Below are 20,502 nucleotides of genomic sequence, written 5' to 3' on the forward strand. Positions count from 1 at the left end.
CCTTGGTGTAACTTTTGACTCAGCTCTGACTTTGGACATTCATGCTAAATCTCTGGTCCACTCCTGATTTTATCACTTGAGAAATATTGCTGAGTCCCATTGTATCACACTCAGAACTGGAAATTGTCATACATGCATTTGTTTCATCTTGTTTGGAGTATTGTAATTCTTTGTTCACTTGTCTATGGAAAGCCTCTTTGGAGCATCTGTAAGTTGTTCAGAACGCTGCTGCAAAGCTTCTGACCAAGACTTCTAAGTACTCCCATGCCACATGCCTGGTGATCCAGCTGCACTGGCTCCCTATTAAATTCACTTTAAGATTAAGATTATGACTCTGACATTCAGGGCCCTGCATGGAAAAGCACCAACATATATCAGTGATCTTTTACATCCATACATGCCCAGCAGGTCCCTGAGGTCATGTAATCAGGGCTTGCTGGTTGTCCATCATACGAGGCTGAAAACAAAGGGCGACAGAGCTTTAGTAACTGTGGCCCCCAGACTGTGGAACTCTCTTCCTTTGAACTTGAGATCTGTGGACTCAGTGGTCTCTTTTAAAAAACAGCTAAAAACTCATGTTTTTAAACTTGCTTGATTTTTGTTTTTATGTTTTAGCTTCTCTGTGAAGCACTTTGTGATTTTTATCTTGAAAGGTGCTATACAAATAAAATTATACTTGCTTTTACTTAACTTTAACAATTTTAAGAATATTTAGGGTTGTATTCAAACATTTAAGCTAAAGTGGGAAAAATTAAATAATACAAGTAGATATACAACTTGCAGCAAACACAAATAAAAGCTTTTTTAATGTTAAATTTAATGTTTAGTTTTTTAATTTTTAGCACTGTTATTTTAGAAATGACATTAAAAACTAGTTATAGTTTGTATTTGTAATCATACAAGCCACAAGAAGATAAAATAAATATTGAAATTCATGAAAAGAATCCTTAAAAAGTGAACTACAAGACCCTACTTTTGCAAAGCGGTTGATCACTCTTCCAATAGGTGTAGTGTCAAAGAAAACCATAGGAACTCGCAGGATGTTGTTAAGAAGTCGTGAATGCAAGATACGAGCTGCATCAATGGAAGCATTGGCTAGGAGCAGTGTGCCAAGGAACACAAAGAGACCTGCAATAAAAACAAGAAAGTTTCTAAATAATAGAACTACATTTTTAACAAAGACAAATCCACCGTGAACAGAACCTTGAACTTACAGTAACACTCAGGTGTGCTTTTTCCTGCCTACTGATATAGAATGGCTGCTATTATTATTAGAAAATAATAATAGGGCAATAACGACAGAAGAAATGGGATTTAACTTTTTTCATATTCAATTCTTATTTTTATGGGAAAAAAAATAGTTCAATCAGCAATATATGCTCTGCATGTAAAGCTGAGCTCAAGCTGAACCAAGATCCGGGCGACCGTGGCTCAGGGGGATTGGGAAGGGCACCTGTAACTGGAAGGTCACCGGTTCGATTCCTGGCCTCTCTGTCCTGGTCGTTGTGTCCTTGGGCAAGACACTTTACCCTACTGGTGTTGGCCAGAGGGGCCGATGGCGCGATATGGCAGCCTCGCTTCTGTCAGTCTGCCCCAGGGCAGCTGTGGCTACAACTGCCTCCACCAGTGTGTGAATGTGAGCGTGAATGAATGAAAAGCGCTATATAAATCCAATGCATTATTATCCAAATTGACAGTCTTGATTCTTTGTCCTTAATTTACAACATAAAACAGCTGGAATAAAACATATAACTCTGACACAGTAATTTGTCCCCAGTTTACAACATGATAGAGCAACCGGCACTATTTCATTGTTATCCATGGCAGCATTGACAATTCAATGATAATTTCAATATTTTCCTGGGGTATATTGATATCAACTATTCTTCCATTAGTTTTCTATTTATATTAAAATAAAATATGCTGCATGTCAAATGTACACACTGTTTTGTGATTTTAATATCATATGAAAAGAAAAAAACATATTTGAAAGGTGTAAATAAAATACTGTTAAAGGACAAATAAATAACAAATGTTTTCCCTCCCTTTGTACTCCTCTGTATTTTTTCACTCATCTCGTCCCTCTCCCTTTATTTATTTTCCATTTAAATAAAATAACTGTTGGTGATAAACTCAGCCTCAGGCTTCTCTTAATGTTGCAGTGAGTAAGATAACTTGAGCCTTTATATTTAGTAATAGTGAGTTAAAAAAAATTACTGTAATTAATCATCTCTTTACTTCCTGGATGTTTGGCTCCTACTCTATATTATACAACACTTCCATTTTCCCACACTGTCATAGTCATGACATCATCATCATACTGATGTCATTGCTCTAGTTTAATTATCTTTCTACCCACCTTCTTCAAGCATATCTTTCTACTGTCTCCCCTAATTCCTATTATTGCTGGAAATCCATTTTGCTAAGATGGGCCATCAGAGTTTAATCATTAAATAGCTTAACTGAATTCTGTATATCAATAAATTCCTCATAATTGTCTCTACTTATTAACATAAAAAGTTATAGGTGCCTATGCACTTTGCAGCATGGGTCCCTGTGACAAAGGACCTAACGCACACAGTGCCCAAGTCCTCTAGTACAATAAAAAGACTGGATGTTTAGGTTGTCTATATAGCGCTCTAAAAATGAGTGGATCCTAAATAACAGGGTACGGAATTTTCCTGTCTTTAAGACATAAAGTTGCTTAATGTTAACTTACATGAACCTGAAAATATTTGCAAATGCAAAAGGAATGACTGTTCTATTACCCTGAGCCACTCCAAGAGCTCCGAACACTCCCACCCTTGTGTCCCTCTTCCAGGAAGGGTATGTCATGTTGTAGTACTCCACAGAATCACCGGTCCAGTCACTCAGCCACAGATTCTGACCGGTGAAAGCAGCGGTCTGGATGAAGTAAATCAGGAAAACCATGGCAGAATATCCCCAGCCCATGGCTCGCAGGTACTGCAGGAACACTGCAAGCTTCACCTGGAAATCAGCGGGAGACAGCACTCAGGAAACAGGCTATCATTTGTTGTAATCTTGTGCTAGCTGTACAAAAACATTATGCTACCTGTCCTGTTTCCATAGTTTCCTTCTCTATAAGCTTCTGGCCTTTCTGTGGTTCATCAGCATTTGCAGATTTTGTAATGGAATTATTTCTTCTTAATCTGACACTAAAAATGAAAAAAAAATGAAATGGACATTCTGCAAAAGATGCTATTTGAAACAAGCTGTTTCCCTGGTTTCATCTATAACTTTAACAAGCTCGAACCTGCCATTGCGCTGGCTGCGGCGGATGCTGTTTTCTTGCTCCAGTGTAAGAGAAACAGTGTCCTCCGAAGCACCGTCAGGTTGGGCATTGTCTCCGCCTGGGAAGAGCTCAATGTCTTCTGCATCCTGGCCCTCACCTAAATTAACAATATACATGGTGTTTTACATATATGGCAGTAATTTATGGCACTTGGGTCAATATGTGAACAACATCAACACAAAGTATCCATAAAAGATGACAAAAAGAAATTTAATTCATTCATATTAGTGGTATATAATTTTAGCATAGGTTTTGGTTGTACAACTAACAAAATATGTAATGTGTGCAGATTATGTTGCTAATATATTAAGAAAAGGTTGTAATCACCTGTTTCTGAATTTCTCTGCTCTTTGGCATATGTGTCGAGAAACTTGGAAAAAGCTCCTCCACTGGCACGAAGGTTTTCATAGGATCCAACTTCAGAAATGACTCCATTCTCCAAAACCACTATTTCATCCACGTATGGCAGGAAGCTTATGCCATGAGTCACCAGGATACGAGTCTGTATGGTCAGAGATATATGAGACTCAAGTGCATTCACCAATCAAATAAATGAAAATATTATTATTTATAAAGTATATAAACACATCTACTGTATATCTCCCAGCCTGACTTTAAAACCAGTATAAATTCACTATCAGATAAGAAGTGTTGCAAAAGCAGTAATAAAGCATATTAATTGAATTTAAAGCAGGCGCTAATAAAGTTCAAATGAGATAGTAATTAATAATAGACTAAAGATATCCAAAGTTTAATGATTTTTAATAGACAATTATTAGAAGAATTAAATATAAATTCAACAATAACAAAAATACTGAACTGACAGGATTTACAAAAACATTGTAATTATTAAAGAAAAAGAAAGAAAAATGAAAAATTATTAAATTGTATTTATCAAAAAGAGAATATATTTCAGTTCACAGACTGACTTGACAATAAATGGTTTAATCATTTAAAAATCATTTATAAAGCCATGTTTCCCAGTGTTTTGGGTTTAATTTCTATTTCCTGATTATTGGTTATTTGTGGTTTTGTTCTCTTGATGTTATTTGTTATTCTGGTTTCTAGTTTAAGTCATTGTCTTCCTTGTGTTCCATGTGTCATGTTCCTTCAGTCTGTCTCTCAATGTCAAGTCCGCATCTTTGTGAATTGTCTCTTAGTTCCTGTTTTATTTTGATAGTCCCAGTCCTATGTGCAGTGAGTCTAGTTTTGCTTCTCCTTGTCTCGTTATGTATAATGAACCCCAGCTGTGTCTCCCTCCTGTTTCTCATTCCCTGATTGCTCCTGTGTGTATACAAGCCCTGTGTTTTCTCCTTCTTTTCACTGGTCCGTCTGTGTTCCTCTGTGCTGTTCTCTCTGCTTGTTGGTCTTTGTGTTACCTCCCAAAGGTTTCCCTTTAGGGTCTGTACAGTCCATCACCACTTCTGTTTGTATTGTCATCACTCTCATTTAAGTCAGTGCCTGCATTTTGGGTCCTATCTCACCTCCACACTGCTTGCCTTGCTGTGACATTTTCTAACTTGTAATTCTATTTCCAAGTGGCTTTCATTCCTAACCTTTCATTATTAGCTATTCAGTTATCTTGGTCATTAAGTGTGATATTTAGCCTATTGTAACCTCTACGTAATGCTCTGGTCCTGGGTAAAATGAGGTAAAATACTACAAATTAGACACCATGTTTTCTATGCAAGTAACAGCTGGAATATCCTGTGCAGATAGTATTTCATGTCAAGATTCATCAGAAGAAATTAAATGGGGAATGGGCAAGTTTTTTTTCCTTTTTCCTCCCTTTTTCCTGTAAAATAATTATCAAATGTTTGACATGTGTTTTTAAGCACAAACCTTGTTTTTAAGTATTCCATTGGGTCCAATTACATTTTCAAACAAATGCTTTCCTACATGGGAGTCCACAGCAGACAAAGGGTCATCTAATAGATAAATATCAGCCTGACTGTAGACTGCTCTGGCTAAGCTCACACGCTGCTTTTGACCCCCTGAGAGATTGATACCCTGAAAAGAGGAGAGGAAAAGAGACACACTCTTTTAGCCTTTCCTATATAATCAGAAGAGCTCTTCTGTTTTGTTACTTTTTTGTCATGTATTAGAGAAACAAATATTTTACTTGTGTTTAAAACAAACACTATACACAGTATTTGCATAAAGGAAAAATATTTGTGTAACCTAAAACCTGAACCATTTAAAGTGTAACTCACTTTCTCTCCAATCTCAGTGAGGTCTCCTCCAGGCAGCAGCTCAAGGTCAGGGGCAAGAGCACAGGCCTGTATTACTTTTTTAAAGTTCTCTTCTTCATGTGGAGATCCAAACAAGATATTATCCCTCAAAGTAGCATTTTGGATCCAGGCTTGCTGTGGCACAAAAGCAAGAGAACCCTGGAAAGAAATAGACTATTACTCAAGACAGCTCTGTCTTATCATAAAAAACTGGCATTCACAAAATTTCATCCAGACCAAACACTACCATTGCTAGATGATAAAAAAATCAATTCTTTTACTAGAAATGTTAGAAAATTCCACTGAACTCAGTTTATTCTGTGAGCAAAATGATTTGAGTTATTCCCTGTTCAATATGGATCAAACTGTTCTTTGAACAGGTGGATTGCCCAGTGGACTTAGCATTGTTTTATATTATCTTTCTAAAAAATTGATCACACCAAGCTGGAGTAAAGACACTTATGTAATGAAAAGACAAAAAGAAAGTGGAATTTAATTTTATAAATTAGAAAACTTGCTGAACAAAAATTCTTATTCTTCTTTTGGCTAATTTTTTTAGGGGTTGCCACAGCAAATCCTCTGTCTCAATTTCACAAAAAACTGTGCTAAAATGCCTCAATTTGTAGAAAAATATACTTCTTTATTCTGCTGTGGCTGAATTAATCTCCACCAATATTGATGAGTTTAGACCAGATTATCAAAACTGCCTTGAACAAATTAGGCTTTTGTTGTTTGTTGTTTCTATATCTTTGCTTTATTAGCTAAAGCCTTTAATGTTTAACTATTGCATTCTTAAAAAAAATTAAAATATTGTAATGTGATTGTTAAAGTCTTCTATGCTTTATTGTTTATTTTATGTGTTTGTTTTTGTTTTATTTTGCATGTTTTTTAACGCACACTGATAAATACAAACGGAAAAAAAATCATTACCCTAATGTTGATAAAACCTTTGGTACTGTGCATCTCTCCAAGGAGGGCTGACATAAGAGACGACTTTCCTGATCCAACAGCTCCGACTACGGCAACCAACCGACCAGGCTCAATGTCCAAATTCACACTGGACACACAAAAAACTAGACTGAATGCTGTGAACACATTAGGGGCAAATAGGCAGACTCGAAAAACTGAAGCAATGCTAAAAAAAACCTGGTGAACATCTCACAGTTAATTAAGTTAACTAGTAACTTTTTGATGACCAACACAGACATACTCTTTCAGCAGAGGGTTTGCATCTTTTTCCCAAGCAAAGGAACCATCACATACGCTCACAGCAGTATCTAAAAAATGAACACAGACCAAAAGAGCACTTAACAGCTATATCTTCACATGTAAAAACTGTGAGTAAGCTTCGATCTTCAGCTGTAGAACAAGTGCAAATTCTAATGGTGAACATACTGAAACTGGGGTCTTGGCGCACAATGTCACTGTCGATGTCTTCCCCTGCCAGAAACTTCTCCAGGCGCGTCTTAGACACTGCTATCTGAAAATTCAAAGAACAGGTTAACTTTGATGTTATCACAGGCTTGATACATGTGCGTGATGTAGGTCTGTTCACTTACTTGCACAATGGAAGCAATGAGCATGGGCAGCATGGCAAGAGGAGCTCGGAGGATGTTGAAGAGAGAGATGGAAGTAAAAGCTTTCTCAGCAGTTAACACATTATCGTTGCTCACACTAACAAATACTGCAAACGTGGCCAGAGAAACCTGCAAGTACAGACAGTTTAAGAAAAAAGTTTGTTTACCATTTGATTCTAATCTCTGCGAAGCTCTCTGACAGAACTCACCAGAGCTGGAATGCAGCATGAGGTAAGAATGGAGAAGGAGTGTAGGTAGGCAGACTTCTTCATGACTTTTAGTTCTTCCCCTCTAATGTCTTCCACCTGCTTCTGGAAGGATGGCTCCCAAGCATACAGCTTCAGAATCTGGTGGGAGATATAAGAAAAAGACAGGGAGGAGGCAGTGAGGCAGAAGGAAGGGTGGGGCAGCAGAGCACTTATTGTTCATGACATCTCTGCAGTTTCATGAAGCATCAAAGCTTTAGATGTGAGGAAGGGCATCTACATAAACCATGAATACACCGAATAAGGGAGCTCACCTTGATCCCATTTAGGATTTCATTCATGATTTTCATTCTCTTATCTTTAAACTTCATGTTCTCTATCTGAAAAGAGACACAATGTAGCTCATGTTAAACAGGCAATAAGACAATACTTAAATAAAGTGTTTTGAACAGCAATTTATTCTATCTAATTCATTTGAAAAAAAAAAAAAAACAACTAACTTTTTCACCAGCAAGAATCGCATGTTGAAAGTTACAGAGATTACTTTCTTCACATTAATGTTACAATACTGTAGTTAAACATTTTGAATAAAACATTACAATTTGCAGTTTAATCTCATCTTGATTATTTAATTTTGAATCTCGCACAGAGGTGTACAGAAGCAAAGAAGATTTGGCAAGTATTTCCCCTGACCTGGAGTTTTCTGGCCTTGGTTGCTAGCAGTGCATTGGTTGGAATTATTAACACCATGATTCCCAGTCCTGCCAACACAGAAGGTCCTAACTCCAGCCACAGGAAAACAATGGATATGATGATCTGCAGAGGGCAGGACCACAGCAGGTGGATAGAGGTGGTCACATCATTGAAGCGCTGGGCATCTGCTGACATCAGGTTCAGCATTTCCCCTACTGTTGACTCCTTACGAGTATCATTGGACACCACTAATGCCTTAGAAAAGGAATAAAAAGGGCATATTAATTAGAAAGTGGGGTGGAAATTAAGTAAGAGAAGCATGATAAGTGATATTTTTTCTTACTCTGTATGTTTTTGTATATAAGCAAAGCAGGAGATGGATCTTCATGTCACTTAAAAAATAACAACAACCCATAACCGTATATTTTGAAAAAAAAGCAAAGCTGACTTTCTTTTAGAAATAATGTAAATAGTTTTTGATGTCTAATTAGTATTTTCTTCATTTCTTGATTTCCAAGATTTGGTAAAAACTAATAAAACTTCATAAAAACAAAAATGATGTATTGTGATTGGCCATACAATCAGGGTCTTCACCAGTAGTGACTGAGAACTCACAAAATTAATCATTAAGATCATTAGTAAAAGTATTGATGGAAACTAGAGCTACAGACTAACACAGGTTTTTTCTGTGACAAGTATGTGCTGATAAAAATTCTTTAAAAGTGAAACATCTGACAACTGACTTAAGCAGAAAATTATGACTAGTAAGTTTCTTCTTCTAATGTGTAACAGTAATTATATTATACAGCATTTGATTTTTTTTTTCACACCAATATCAATAAATGGTGTTCTGTCACTCTTGTTTTTACCTTTTTATACACAGCAGCCATAAGTGCAGCGCGAACCTTCATCCCCAGCACATGGCAGCGCTGGAAATACTGCTGTAGGGTCAGAGACTGTAGCAGAGCCACCACCATCAGCAACACTGCATACAAATAGCCCTCCCAGGCATGTCTGGATTTGTCCTGAGTGAACGAGATCATCAATCTAGGAAAAACAGAAAAAAAGAAGAATCTCCTGCTTCATCTTTAGCACTTATCTAACAATGTCCTCATTTCATCCTGCCACTCCTGTTATCGGTTATGAATGACTAGAGTAGTGTAAGAGTCTAGATTTTGTGATCTGGCTTGGATCTTGTAGCATTATAACAGTTAAACCCAGAATCAGAATTCATATGTGATTTAGCTGTTAGTTAATAGTGATAGTTAATTGCTGAAAGGAGAGAGAAGGGGAGGCAAATGGGACTTGGTAGAGTATAAAAGAGAGCGCCCAGAAGAACCTTTTAACTCGTTGTGAAACAGTACAGGTAAAAATCTGAGTGTTAACCCATTTTAATGTAAATAGCTTTTACAGGTTACTTCAGCCATTTACGCATAACATACAGTTGAGGCCTAATGTCAAACCCTCTAAAGCTAATCCACTTAAATACCAAGTGCACCAATAAAGAGGTGAGCCGCTGTAACTATGTGTCTGACGGAGGCCAGGACTGCAAGGCTACTCAGGTCCCCGGATTTTATCAGAGAAGCAGGAAAGACATACAGACGATTTTGAGACCATTAAAGCTGGGCGAGCCCCCTCAGCCACATCAGCCCCATCTGAACTCTGCATTGCCTGCTGGGTAATACTCATCCAGCAATTAGAACTTCTTAAACAGAGAGCTGACCCAGACTTCCTGTATTGGGATACTGGTCCCGCAGATAGTTAACACAAAGGATTTTAAAAGGTAATAGCAAGTAAATCTAAAAACAAAAAACTTAAGAGAGAACAAAATGTTTTGTTTTTTTTATGTTTACCTAAATTTGGTAAAACTGTTACATCTGTAACAGATAATTGCATAAATTCCTTCAACCCTCTGGGTTTGTTCAAAATCACTACCCTTTCAGCTTGTTCGTGGCCAAAAGTGGCAACAGATTAGGTCTGTAATTTTTATTATTTGGGGGGGGGGGTTGCCATTTTTTCTGCATAAAGCTTTTAACTAACTTCAGTTCTTTTCATAAATATAAAATAGTTATTACTTTTTAAATTTTTAACCCTTTACACACCATTTTGTTTGTCCACTGCACTAGCTGGAAGACAACCTCAAATCTCACAATTTTATATAATTGCAGTGCTACTGGAATTCAACATTGTTTATAATGCATTGTTATTTTTGTTCAGGGAGAGCAAAAACATAAAAACTCCCTCTCAGCTTGTTCGTGGCCAAAAATGGCCACCCCTTGTTTGCGTTTACAAAATGCTATAAAATTAATATATATTAAAAAAAAAATCACTTTCATTGACTTAATTTTTAAAATTGGCATCAGTGCTGTTCATCAAGACCAAAATTTCATTCAAATTCAGAATTTTAACCCTTTAAATACCAGTTAAATCACATAATTTTAATGATTTACATAGGGATAAAAGAATAAAATCCCCATTTTCTTTCTAAATAATACATGCAAATTGATTTATTTCCTAACCATGATTGAGGTTAGATGCATAGCAATAATTAAAAGTATCAATGATTATATATGCATCATTATTTTTTGTGCAGTGACAGAAAAATAAAAGAACTCCATCTCAGCTTGTTCGTTGCCAAAAATGGCCACCCCCTGTTTACGTTTACAAAATGCTATAAAAGTCATATATATTAAAACATTTTTCTACTTTCATTGACTTCATTTTTTAAATTAGCACTGGTCCTAGTCATGAAAAACAAAATATAATTAAAATTCAGAAATTATACCCTTTGAATACCAGTCAGATTATGTATTATTACTACACTTTTGGGGGAAAATAGCAATAAAGTTCATATTTTTTAGCATATGAATGATGAAACCTAATATTTTTTTAATCATCATTGCAGGCCAGTACGAGTAACAGTAACAATGATTTATTTTTACTTTATTTATTTTTGTTATTTTTTTGGGGGGGGGATGGCCAGAAAGAAAATCACACATGGTGTGTTAGTGGCCAGAAAGGCCATTTAATGACCAAATAACCACTGAAATGACTACAAAAATGATCAAAATTTATATTCCAGTGTGTGTGCTTCTGTGTGCATCCTCATTCAAGTATTTATTTGTAAAAATGTTTGGAATCATGCATGATTTTCGTTCCACTTCTCACGTGTACACCACTTTGTATTGGTCTTTCACGTGGAATTCCAATAAAATTGATTCATGTTTGTGGCTGTAATGTGACAAAACGTGGAAAAGTTCAAGGGGGCCGAATACTTTTGCAAGCCACAGTATTATTGACATTATTAAGGAGCTGATGTTGAAAATTAAAAAATCTGAAAAGAATACACACCTTTGGGAAGTTTCATTCCATTTGCATTAACAGAATGAAAAAAGAAAAGTGAAGTGGCCACAAATGGCCAGGATAGAACCCAAAGGGTTAAGTAATATAATTGTCTTATTGAAAAATATGCATCAGAGAACCTTCACAGACATGCATCAGAAAGTTAGAACAGTGAACTATTAAGAGACCACTGTAGTCCACTGCAGGGTACAACACAACTGAGTTGCTAGTTTAAGTCCAGCGACATTGTACAAGCACAACATTGTTCTTCTCTTAAATCTGTTGTTTTATTTCTATAACGTTCTGTAATATCTTACTCACTTAAGAAGCTGAGGACTGACAAAGGTTAACACATCCTGCAGAAGTTTGAAGCAGACAGATTCAATCAGAATCCTTTTAAAGGTCTTGTAAATGGTGGTAATCAGCCATGAATTGGGATAGTTCTCTTCCTCCTTATTGTCCTTTTTCTTCTTTTCATCTTCTCTCTTCCCCCTTTCCTCCTAAAGGAACAGATCGTTCAAGCACAGTTGATGAGATTTATTCAGAAAAAAACATAGTGATGTTGATTAGTGGTGTTAGTAAAATCCGTTTGGAGTGTAGCTCAATATAGTGTACATGTGAGTGGAAGTGATTTTGATTAAATGCTCTCACCTTCATTAGTACATCCTGACTCACACCTTTCCCCAGACCACTGGAAAGCCCATTTTGCTGTGGGTCTTCCTGGGCACTGTCTATGTTCTGAAACAATTTCTTTTTTATCTTGTTCTGGAAGCGGACCCTAGCTGCATCCAACTCAGGCTTCATGAAATGCTGGAAACGCTCATTGATGAAAGCAGTGCTATCACTCTCATTCAGATCCCACATGTCCTCCTGAACCAGAGGTTGTTTGTAGCCTTTTAAAACCATACTGTAAAAACAATGAGAACTTTGAAGACATGGAGCACATATGTTTTATGCTTGTTAAAATTCCTACTATAGTGACCTTAATATTACCTGTTTAACCAGTTGAATGTGATTCTGCTCAAAAATGGTGCACCTGCTTCAGGATTCTGTGGATAAAAACAAGGTTCAATCTATCTTATTTAATCTATGCTTATAAAACTTCGCCCTCTGAAAACAAACAAACAAAAATTAATAACAAATAAAGGGTACCTTTTTTATAAGGTCTTTGGCTTCTGGGGGGATATCAGCCACAGTAGAAAGAACTAATGAAATCAGTTCAAGCCCAAAAGAAATGTAGAAAAGGCTGAAACGTGGGACATCACGGACCTCGCCCTAAATACCAAAAATGAGAGAAAGAAAAACTTTAAAGGGTCCCGAAGAAACAGAAAACGGTGTGTTATGGAAAATATGGAGAGCTAAACGTCAGTCATATCAAGTTATTGCACCATGTCTGAGTAAATCTACTATTTGTCTTCTACTTTAATCCAACTTGATCAAATGTCTTCACTCATACCAGTCTGAGAGCCTCTCTTAGGAGGGTCTGGAAAGGAAAGATGTCACACACTACAAGGAGCAACCAGAAGAGGAAAATAGAGGCAGAGTCTATTGCTCCTTCCCGTCTTAATCCTTCATGGCAAAGCAGGACAAGGATCTAACAAAGAAGACACACCAGAACATAAAAATGAATCCTTTCAAATTTAAATAAATAAATATAAAGGTTGCTCTATTTACCCATGTGACTGCAAATAAAACCGGATTTGCGTAGTATACACCAGCATTTTTTGAAGATTGGTCACTGTTTGGACCAAAATCTTCTCCTAGTGTGACTCCCAGGTGTGCTATGGCCGTCAGGAACAACAGGGACACCACAAGCTGAAGGAAGAAAACACAGACCAGACATGAGAATAAATCATGTTATTCTATTAAAAAATTGCATTAACCTCCTAGGACCTGGCGTCCACATATGTGGACATCACATTTTGGGTTGTCTAGACCAAAATACTAAATTTTGCTCTACAAGGGCCTGATATCCACCTACGAGGACATTATACTGCCACTGTTCTATCGAAATTTAAAATGAACATCCTCATATGTGGATCTCATTTATCTCAGAAACAAAAGTCAGGTAAAAAAAAAAAATCTGGTAATTCTTTGTTTTTACATTCATCAGGTCCCAATCAGCCCAAATAGCAAAGAGAAATTAAAAATGCATGACATGAAAGAGCTCGGGTCTTAGGAAGTTAAAGGACTGTTATTAGTTGGAGATCATGTACTGTTATTCCATATTTAATGCAAATGATTCTATAATACCCTTAAAAACATACTTAAACTAGATGAACTAATTAAAGCAGTGATTGAAATTCTCATTGGATTATTGACAATTTACTGTTTATTTTTGATTATATCAACTGTAAAATGGATTTTTATATGTATCTGAATATTAAGTTAATTGATTCACCTTTTTGTTGTATTGTAATTGCAATACTCTCACTCACAGTATAACAAGCTGCAACTGCACTATGTGAATGTACCTTGGGAAGGCTGTCCGAGTTTGACATTTGCCACGTTTGGAGTAAAATGGCAATGGAAGAGACAGTGGCAATACACAGGACAAAGCTGAAGAGAACTGAGTGCCACTGGACTGCTGCAAGGTGGGGGAGAGGAGACCACAGGAGGGGGAGGACACATGGAGGAACACTGTTGTTTTAGTGTGGGAAATGAAATTGGGTTAAGGAGCCTGGAGAGAAAAACCAACTGCCTTGGAGTGTAGAATTGAGAAAGTGTCTGGAGCACCGCAAAGAGAAGAGGTACACAAAAATGACAAAAATAAGTATACAGTGGCTTGCAAAAGTATTCGGCCCCCTTGAACTTTTCCACATTTTGTCACATTACAGCCGCAAACATGAATCAATTTTATTGGAATTCCACGTGAAAGACCAATACAAAGTGGTGTACACGTGAGAAGTGGAACGAAAATCATACATGATTCCAAACATTTTTTACAAATAAATAACTGAAAAGTGGGGTGTGCGTAATTATTCAGCCCCCTGAGTCAATACTTTGTAGAACCACCTTTTGCTGCAATTACAGCTGCCAGTCTTTTAGGGTATGTCTCTACCAGCTTTGCACATCTAGCGACTGAAATCCTTGCCCATTCTTCTTGGCAAAACAGCTCCAGCTCAGTCAGATTAGATGGACAGCGTTTGTGAACAGCAGTTTTCAGATCTTGCCACAGATTCTCGATTGGATTTAGATCTGGACTTTGACTGGGCCATTCTAACACATGGATATGTTTTGTTTTAAACCATTCCATTGTTGCCCTGGCTTTATGTTTAGGGTTGTTGTCCTGCTGGAAGGTGAATCTCTGCCCCAGTCTCAAGTCTTTTGCAGACTCCAAGAGGTTTTCTTCCAAGATTGCCCTGTATTTGGCTCCATCTATCTTCCCATCAACTCTGACCAGCTTCCCTGTCTCTGCTGAAGAGAAGCACCCCCAGAGCATGATGCTGCCACCACCATATTTGACAGTGGGGATGGTGTGTTCAGAGTGATGTGCAGTGTTAGTTTTCCGCCACACATAGCGTTTAGCATTTTGACCAAAAAGTTCCATTTTGGTCTCATCTGACCAGAGCACCTTCTTCCACATGTTTGCTGTGTCCCCCACATGGCTTGTGGCAAACTGCAAACGGGACTTCTTATGGTTTTCTGTTAACAATGGCTTTCTTCTTGCCACTCTTCCATAAAGGCCAACTTTGTGCAGTGCACGACTAATAGTTGTCCTATGGACAGATTCCCCCACCTGAGCTGTAGATCTCTGCAGCTCGTCCAGAGTCACCATGGGCCTCTTGGCTGCATTTCTGATCAGCGCTCTCCTTGTTCGGCCTGTGAGTTTAGGTGGACGGCCTTGTCTTGGTAGGTTTACAGTTGTGCCATACTCCTTCCATTTCTGAATGATCGCTTGAACAGTGCTCCGTGGGATGTTCAAGGCTTGGGAAATCTTTTTGTAGCCTAAGCCTGCTTTAAATTTCTCAATAACTTTATCCCTGACCTGTCTGGTGTCTAAATCCAATCGAGAATCTGTGGCAAGATCTGAAAACTGCTGTTCACAAATGTTGTCCATCTAATCTGACTGAGCTGGAGTTGTTTTGCAAAGAAGAATGGGCAAGAATTTCAGTCTCTAGATGTGCAAAGCTGGTAGAGACATACCCTAAAAGACTGGCAGCTGTAATTGCAGCAAAAGGTGGTTCTACAAAGTATTGACTCAGGGGGCTGAATAATTACGCACACCCCACTTTTCAGTTATTTATTTGTAAAAAATGTTTGGAATCATGTATGATTTTCGTTCCACTTCTCACGTGTACACCACTTTGTATTGGTCTTTCATGTGGAATTCCAATAAAATTGATTCATGTTTGTGGCTGTAATGTGACAAAATGTGGAAAAGTTCAAGGGGGCCGAATACTTTTGCAAGCCACTGTAAATGCATTAATCCTACTAACACAGACACACATGCAATAAAGCTCATGAAGATCAGATAGTATTTTAAGCATGCGTTTCTGTGATTATCATCTTGTCCGGTTCACTTAGTGGGATGAGAAGTGAGAAGTGATATATAAACTAGCAGACTATTATTATATTGGGGAAAGATGATTGAACTGAGGTGAACAGAATGCTGTAGAGGGCTTAAATAAGTGCAGACTCTAATAGATTATTGAGTTTCTTGTTCCTGATGTGTGGGGGATGTTTAACCATGGCACACACCTGGTTACATGGGAAGAAACTCAATATCTAATAGAGAATTAATGTTGTGTGAAGTGTGTGGCTGGTGAATGAAAGTGTTTTGAAATTCTAAATTCTAAATTTAGAATTCTTCATTCTAAATTCTTCTTTTTCCTTTTGAAATGACATCATATTGCTGAAACTTAAGTATGCGGCACGAGAAGTTCTGCTATCAGCAATAAACATGAGGGGACTGACTGGACTGACAGTGGGGACAAAAGTCCTCAAGACTGCACCTACTCCACCCAGACAGTGGGGAAAAGGGTGGATGTATGTATGTTTTTGTTTTTTTTACAGGAGCAGGAAGATGACAGCGCTATCCTAGGGTCGCATGAGCTTGTGGGCCATGCAGACTTAACCTTTTAGTTGCCAAATTCTGTGTGTACTTACCAGCAGTGTGTTATTCATGACATCATATTTACAATGCAAAGGTCACTGTGAGAAAGTGTGCAAACAGATGATGAAATGCGCTGTGCTAACATCCATGTCACTTTTTCCACAGCAGAGGGTTAATCATATGATTTAATCACGTGATTTACAGCAGGACACACCACTGGATAATGTTTTTTTTAACATAGGGTTACAGGCCTGGAGCGGATCTACTCCAGGGGAGAAGCCCTGGAATTTTTTTAAGAGATAATGCGCATATCTTCTTGTGCTTCTCTAATTGTGTTAAATCTACACATGGCAAGGAACATGTGGCAAAAGAGGGTTTTCTGGGGTAGTTTTCATTTTAAAATTACAGGTGCAGTGACCGGGGAGTGTTACGGAAGGAAATCATCCAAAAGGCGCATCCAAAGGCTTCAAGAGGACCAGTGAGAAGTAGATACAGCTGTCAATACAGCTGACAACAAGAGGGGTTACGGCAGAGGGTTCTACCACTTGGCTTACTAGAACTCGTCATGAGGAGATTTTTGAATGACAGGGGGTAATCCCACAGGTAGTGGAGTCTTTTGTCCTTCTCCAAGAGGTAACAGGGGAGCGTGAACTCGTTCTTTGGGGGAAACCAAAGGTGTTAAAACAGCTGTGCATTGCCTTTTGTTTCTGTAGAAGGTATTTAACCCTGGAGAACCCATGGGGTCAAATTTGACCCCATGGTTTCCCTAGAAAACCAATGGGGTCGGCTCTGACCCCATGGGTTCTCCAGGGTTAAACTAGTGGTGTGCGATAGTGCATATTTTGGTATCGATCCAATACCAAGTAAATAGGGGCCAGTATCGCCGATACCGATATCGATACCGATACTGATATCGATACAGATACTGATATCGGTACTTTTAAATAAAGAAGGTGAATGCGTCATTGCATTGCTAAGTCTCAATTAATTTTCATGACCTTAAGTGTTTTTTGTGATGTTTCCTTTTTTGTTATTAAATAGTTAAATCCCAGGACATAATTAGGACAAATTTTATAATTAAATGGAAAATACTTATAGAAAATGAATATGATAAAAAAATTTTTCTAGAAAAATCTTAAATAAAAAGTGCAAACCAGTAAACAAATTAAAACAAACAAGTACTGTTGAGAAACTATACTACAAAAATTACAATTAAAATTCTCAACAACAACAACAAGAACTGGTAAAAATATAAATGATATGTAAACAACTTAACAAGACCCAACGCGTCTAAGTCACGTCATGTGACGGCGCAACATTTAAACACATGAGGGGGAGCAATGTGTGTCTGCTCTGCGCTGATACAGGTGTGGCGAGTCTGGTGACCTGGCTGTTTCATCTTTGCCGAAACCACAGCATTGCAAACAAGAGTGGAACGTAAAGTAAAGAATCAATCTCACCATGCTAGTAACGATTGGTATCGATACGATCGATATTTGGATCGATCCGGCCACCACTAATTTAAACCCAGGGCTGTGCTGGGTTCGGGAGAGGCTCTGTCGGTCGTTTGCCCCGCGATGACTGCTCTCACCCAGCTTGGTTTTGTTGGTTTTTATTGAAGAATGCTAGCTACTGCTCACCGTTTGTCTGCAGGTTTTATTATACTTTTTGGTAGAGTCTCTTTCAAAACTGGTATCACTGGATGGTACAGCCATTCCATTCAGGTTGGATAGATAGTCCAGCGCAAAGGCGCAGTCTGTAAAATGAGTCATATATGTACTGATTGTGTATTTCATTGTGTAGCTGTTTTTCTGCATTTGTGCATTTGGGAACTAGCATGAAGTGTGGAAAGAGGGGAATTGTTAATGCAATACTGAGAAACCTTCATATTAAAGTGAAAACTAATCTTCAGTTAGGATGATTACAGTCCATAGGGGAAAAATGAACAGCAAAAAGCTTTTTCAGAGAACTTGGAGCTCATGAAAGAAGGTTAACAAATGACCTGACAAAGAACAAAGGAATTAGGTTATAAAAACCACACATAAGAATTAAGGGAAGCAGACATAGCTAGGAAACAAGGCACAGCTTAAAAAGAAAGCAAAACTAATTGCAAGATACAGGAGACAAATGACTACCAACATAAAAAAAAAACAAAAAAAACACAGGGAATGAGAAACAATAATTTGAAACAGGGAGACAAGAACTTTACAGAATGAAAAACACTGAATGAGCACATTGAGGAAACACAGGGAAAAATGTAAAAGTTCTACAATCAGGACTATGCTAACTTTGTACTTTCCATATAGTTCGATAACTTTTTAGGATTTTCACCGAAACACCACAGCTATGACAATTTCCGAACTTCCTTAAAAAGCTCAGAAAGCTTATTCAAACTCACATTTTTACAATACCCTTTGACACCAACAAGTCTGTGACAGGAGAGCGATGGAACCGCCCACATCTTAATGCTTTTAAACACTTATTTACGCTCGGTTGCTGTACACATTCACACAAACCAACAACAATATCCTTCAGGACCTAGTTCAGCCTTATAGGCAGGGGAGGCGTGACAAGCTATGCAGCTCAGGTGTGTCAGCCTCCCCACAGCCATGCAACGAACCACGCCGGCTGCTTGTCCAGTGGCAACAGTGAAGCTGGTCTTCTTGAGCGCATGGCAAGCGATGGCGGCACACCACAGGCTTGGTCATGAGCCTGGGCTCACAGGCAGCTGGGCAGGCATCTGACGTGCGCAGGACCACATCAGGGGAGCAGGAACCCTGCCCCTGCCAGGCACCAGCCGCTCTCACCCGAGGAGTGGGGACAGGTCCCAACAGTTTTGACCAATTGAAAGCACAAATTTATATATAATTCTCTGTAATGTTAAGTGAAGGTCAGTCTCTTTCAGGAAGTTGGTTACAGCTAACTGCTTGCAGACAGTGGTTTTCTGAATGAAAGAGATCCATGTACATGCTTATGGTTTGCCCTGCTTGACGCAGTAAATGATTAGAAATTTGGATTCAGACTATGTCCTTCTTTTACTCAAGATAAAAAGAAAGCGCAACAAATGCTTCCATTAAAACACAACAAATGTGTTAACTGACAACAAATCCATGTGAAAGTACAGAATCTACTTTTAATGTCATTTTATCATCTTTTACTGTCATTTTATTGTAATTTGATTCATATTTTATGTATTTAAAAATAACAGAAATTCAGTTTTTCCTGTAAATTCTGTAAAACTTTACAGTGAAACATATTTTTTACAGTATACGGTTAAACTTTTGAAACTAGAAGACAGCTACCTAAGCTATAAACTGAAACAACAATTTTTTTATGAAGATGTCTTTATTAGATAGTATTTCTTACCTGTTTGCAGATGTAGAGCTTGGACAGTTGTTTTGTGTTTACTTTTGCGCTCTGACAGAGAGCTAGCAGGTGCCATATGGCACAGAGCCACAGGAAACAAAGAGGGATCCATACAAGAACTGTCTGTTCCGCACATAGTGGGAGGTCTGGGTCTGGTCGCTTCAGATATGAAGCATTCTGAAGGACACATACAAACAAACACATATACATAACAAAATCCTGCTGCCCTTCTAAGGGAACCAGAAAGTGCAACTGATTAACTCTCTGAAACCAGAAACTTTCTGAAACCAGAAAGTTAAGCATCTTCTTTTCTGCATATTTGGAAGATGTCTTTCATAGTTGTTATGACAAATAGAAACCATGACCTTCTTGTTTGTCCAGTCTGTGTTGAACGGGCTGACACAATAACCTGAACAGCTTTTTACACTTTTTACACTTGTCTTAAAGCTTTTATGTCTCCAAAGCATAGAAAAGAAATAAAAACCCACCACAAACCACAGACTTCAATACCAACTTCAACATCAACATGCCCCTGACATGGTATTATAAGGTGTTATTATGTCTATTTGCTGTCATTCTCAACATACATTCCAGACAATTTACTTTGTATGTTACTACTCTTATATGTTTGTTTGAATTTACCTAAAATCCTTAGTGTTTCTGTTTAACTCACCCAAAAGGTGGACCCACAGTACTCCTCCAGAGCTGCCGCACACAT

General features: G+C 37.9%; 1 protein-coding gene across 1 annotated transcript in view; it reads right to left on the reverse strand.

Moving 5' to 3' along the window:
* LOC134639676 (ATP-binding cassette sub-family C member 2-like) overlaps positions 1–20,502 on the reverse strand; it is a 30,524-nt gene extending 10,022 nt beyond the window's left edge. The window contains exons 1-23 of the mRNA XM_063491003.1: positions 20,458–20,502; positions 19,785–19,961; positions 13,037–13,177; positions 12,819–12,956; positions 12,515–12,637; positions 12,356–12,411; positions 12,014–12,269; positions 11,684–11,862; positions 8,890–9,067; positions 8,021–8,275; positions 7,642–7,707; positions 7,331–7,468; positions 7,100–7,250; positions 6,940–7,020; positions 6,755–6,821; positions 6,475–6,601; positions 5,527–5,703; positions 5,156–5,323; positions 3,641–3,815; positions 3,275–3,410; positions 3,074–3,176; positions 2,769–2,988; positions 974–1,128 (exon numbers count right to left, since the gene is read on the reverse strand). Coding sequence (XP_063347073.1) covers positions 974–1,128; positions 2,769–2,988; positions 3,074–3,176; positions 3,275–3,410; positions 3,641–3,815; positions 5,156–5,323; positions 5,527–5,703; positions 6,475–6,601; positions 6,755–6,821; positions 6,940–7,020; positions 7,100–7,250; positions 7,331–7,468; positions 7,642–7,707; positions 8,021–8,275; positions 8,890–9,067; positions 11,684–11,862; positions 12,014–12,269; positions 12,356–12,411; positions 12,515–12,637; positions 12,819–12,956; positions 13,037–13,177; positions 19,785–19,961; positions 20,458–20,502 — 3,312 coding nt within the window. The remainder of the gene's footprint in view (positions 1–973; positions 1,129–2,768; positions 2,989–3,073; positions 3,177–3,274; positions 3,411–3,640; positions 3,816–5,155; positions 5,324–5,526; positions 5,704–6,474; positions 6,602–6,754; positions 6,822–6,939; positions 7,021–7,099; positions 7,251–7,330; positions 7,469–7,641; positions 7,708–8,020; positions 8,276–8,889; positions 9,068–11,683; positions 11,863–12,013; positions 12,270–12,355; positions 12,412–12,514; positions 12,638–12,818; positions 12,957–13,036; positions 13,178–19,784; positions 19,962–20,457) is intronic.

The sequence above is a fragment of the Pelmatolapia mariae genome, linkage group LG13, assembly GCF_036321145.2.
Source record: "Pelmatolapia mariae isolate MD_Pm_ZW linkage group LG13, Pm_UMD_F_2, whole genome shotgun sequence".
Classification (NCBI taxonomy): Eukaryota; Metazoa; Chordata; class Actinopteri; order Cichliformes; family Cichlidae; genus Pelmatolapia; species Pelmatolapia mariae.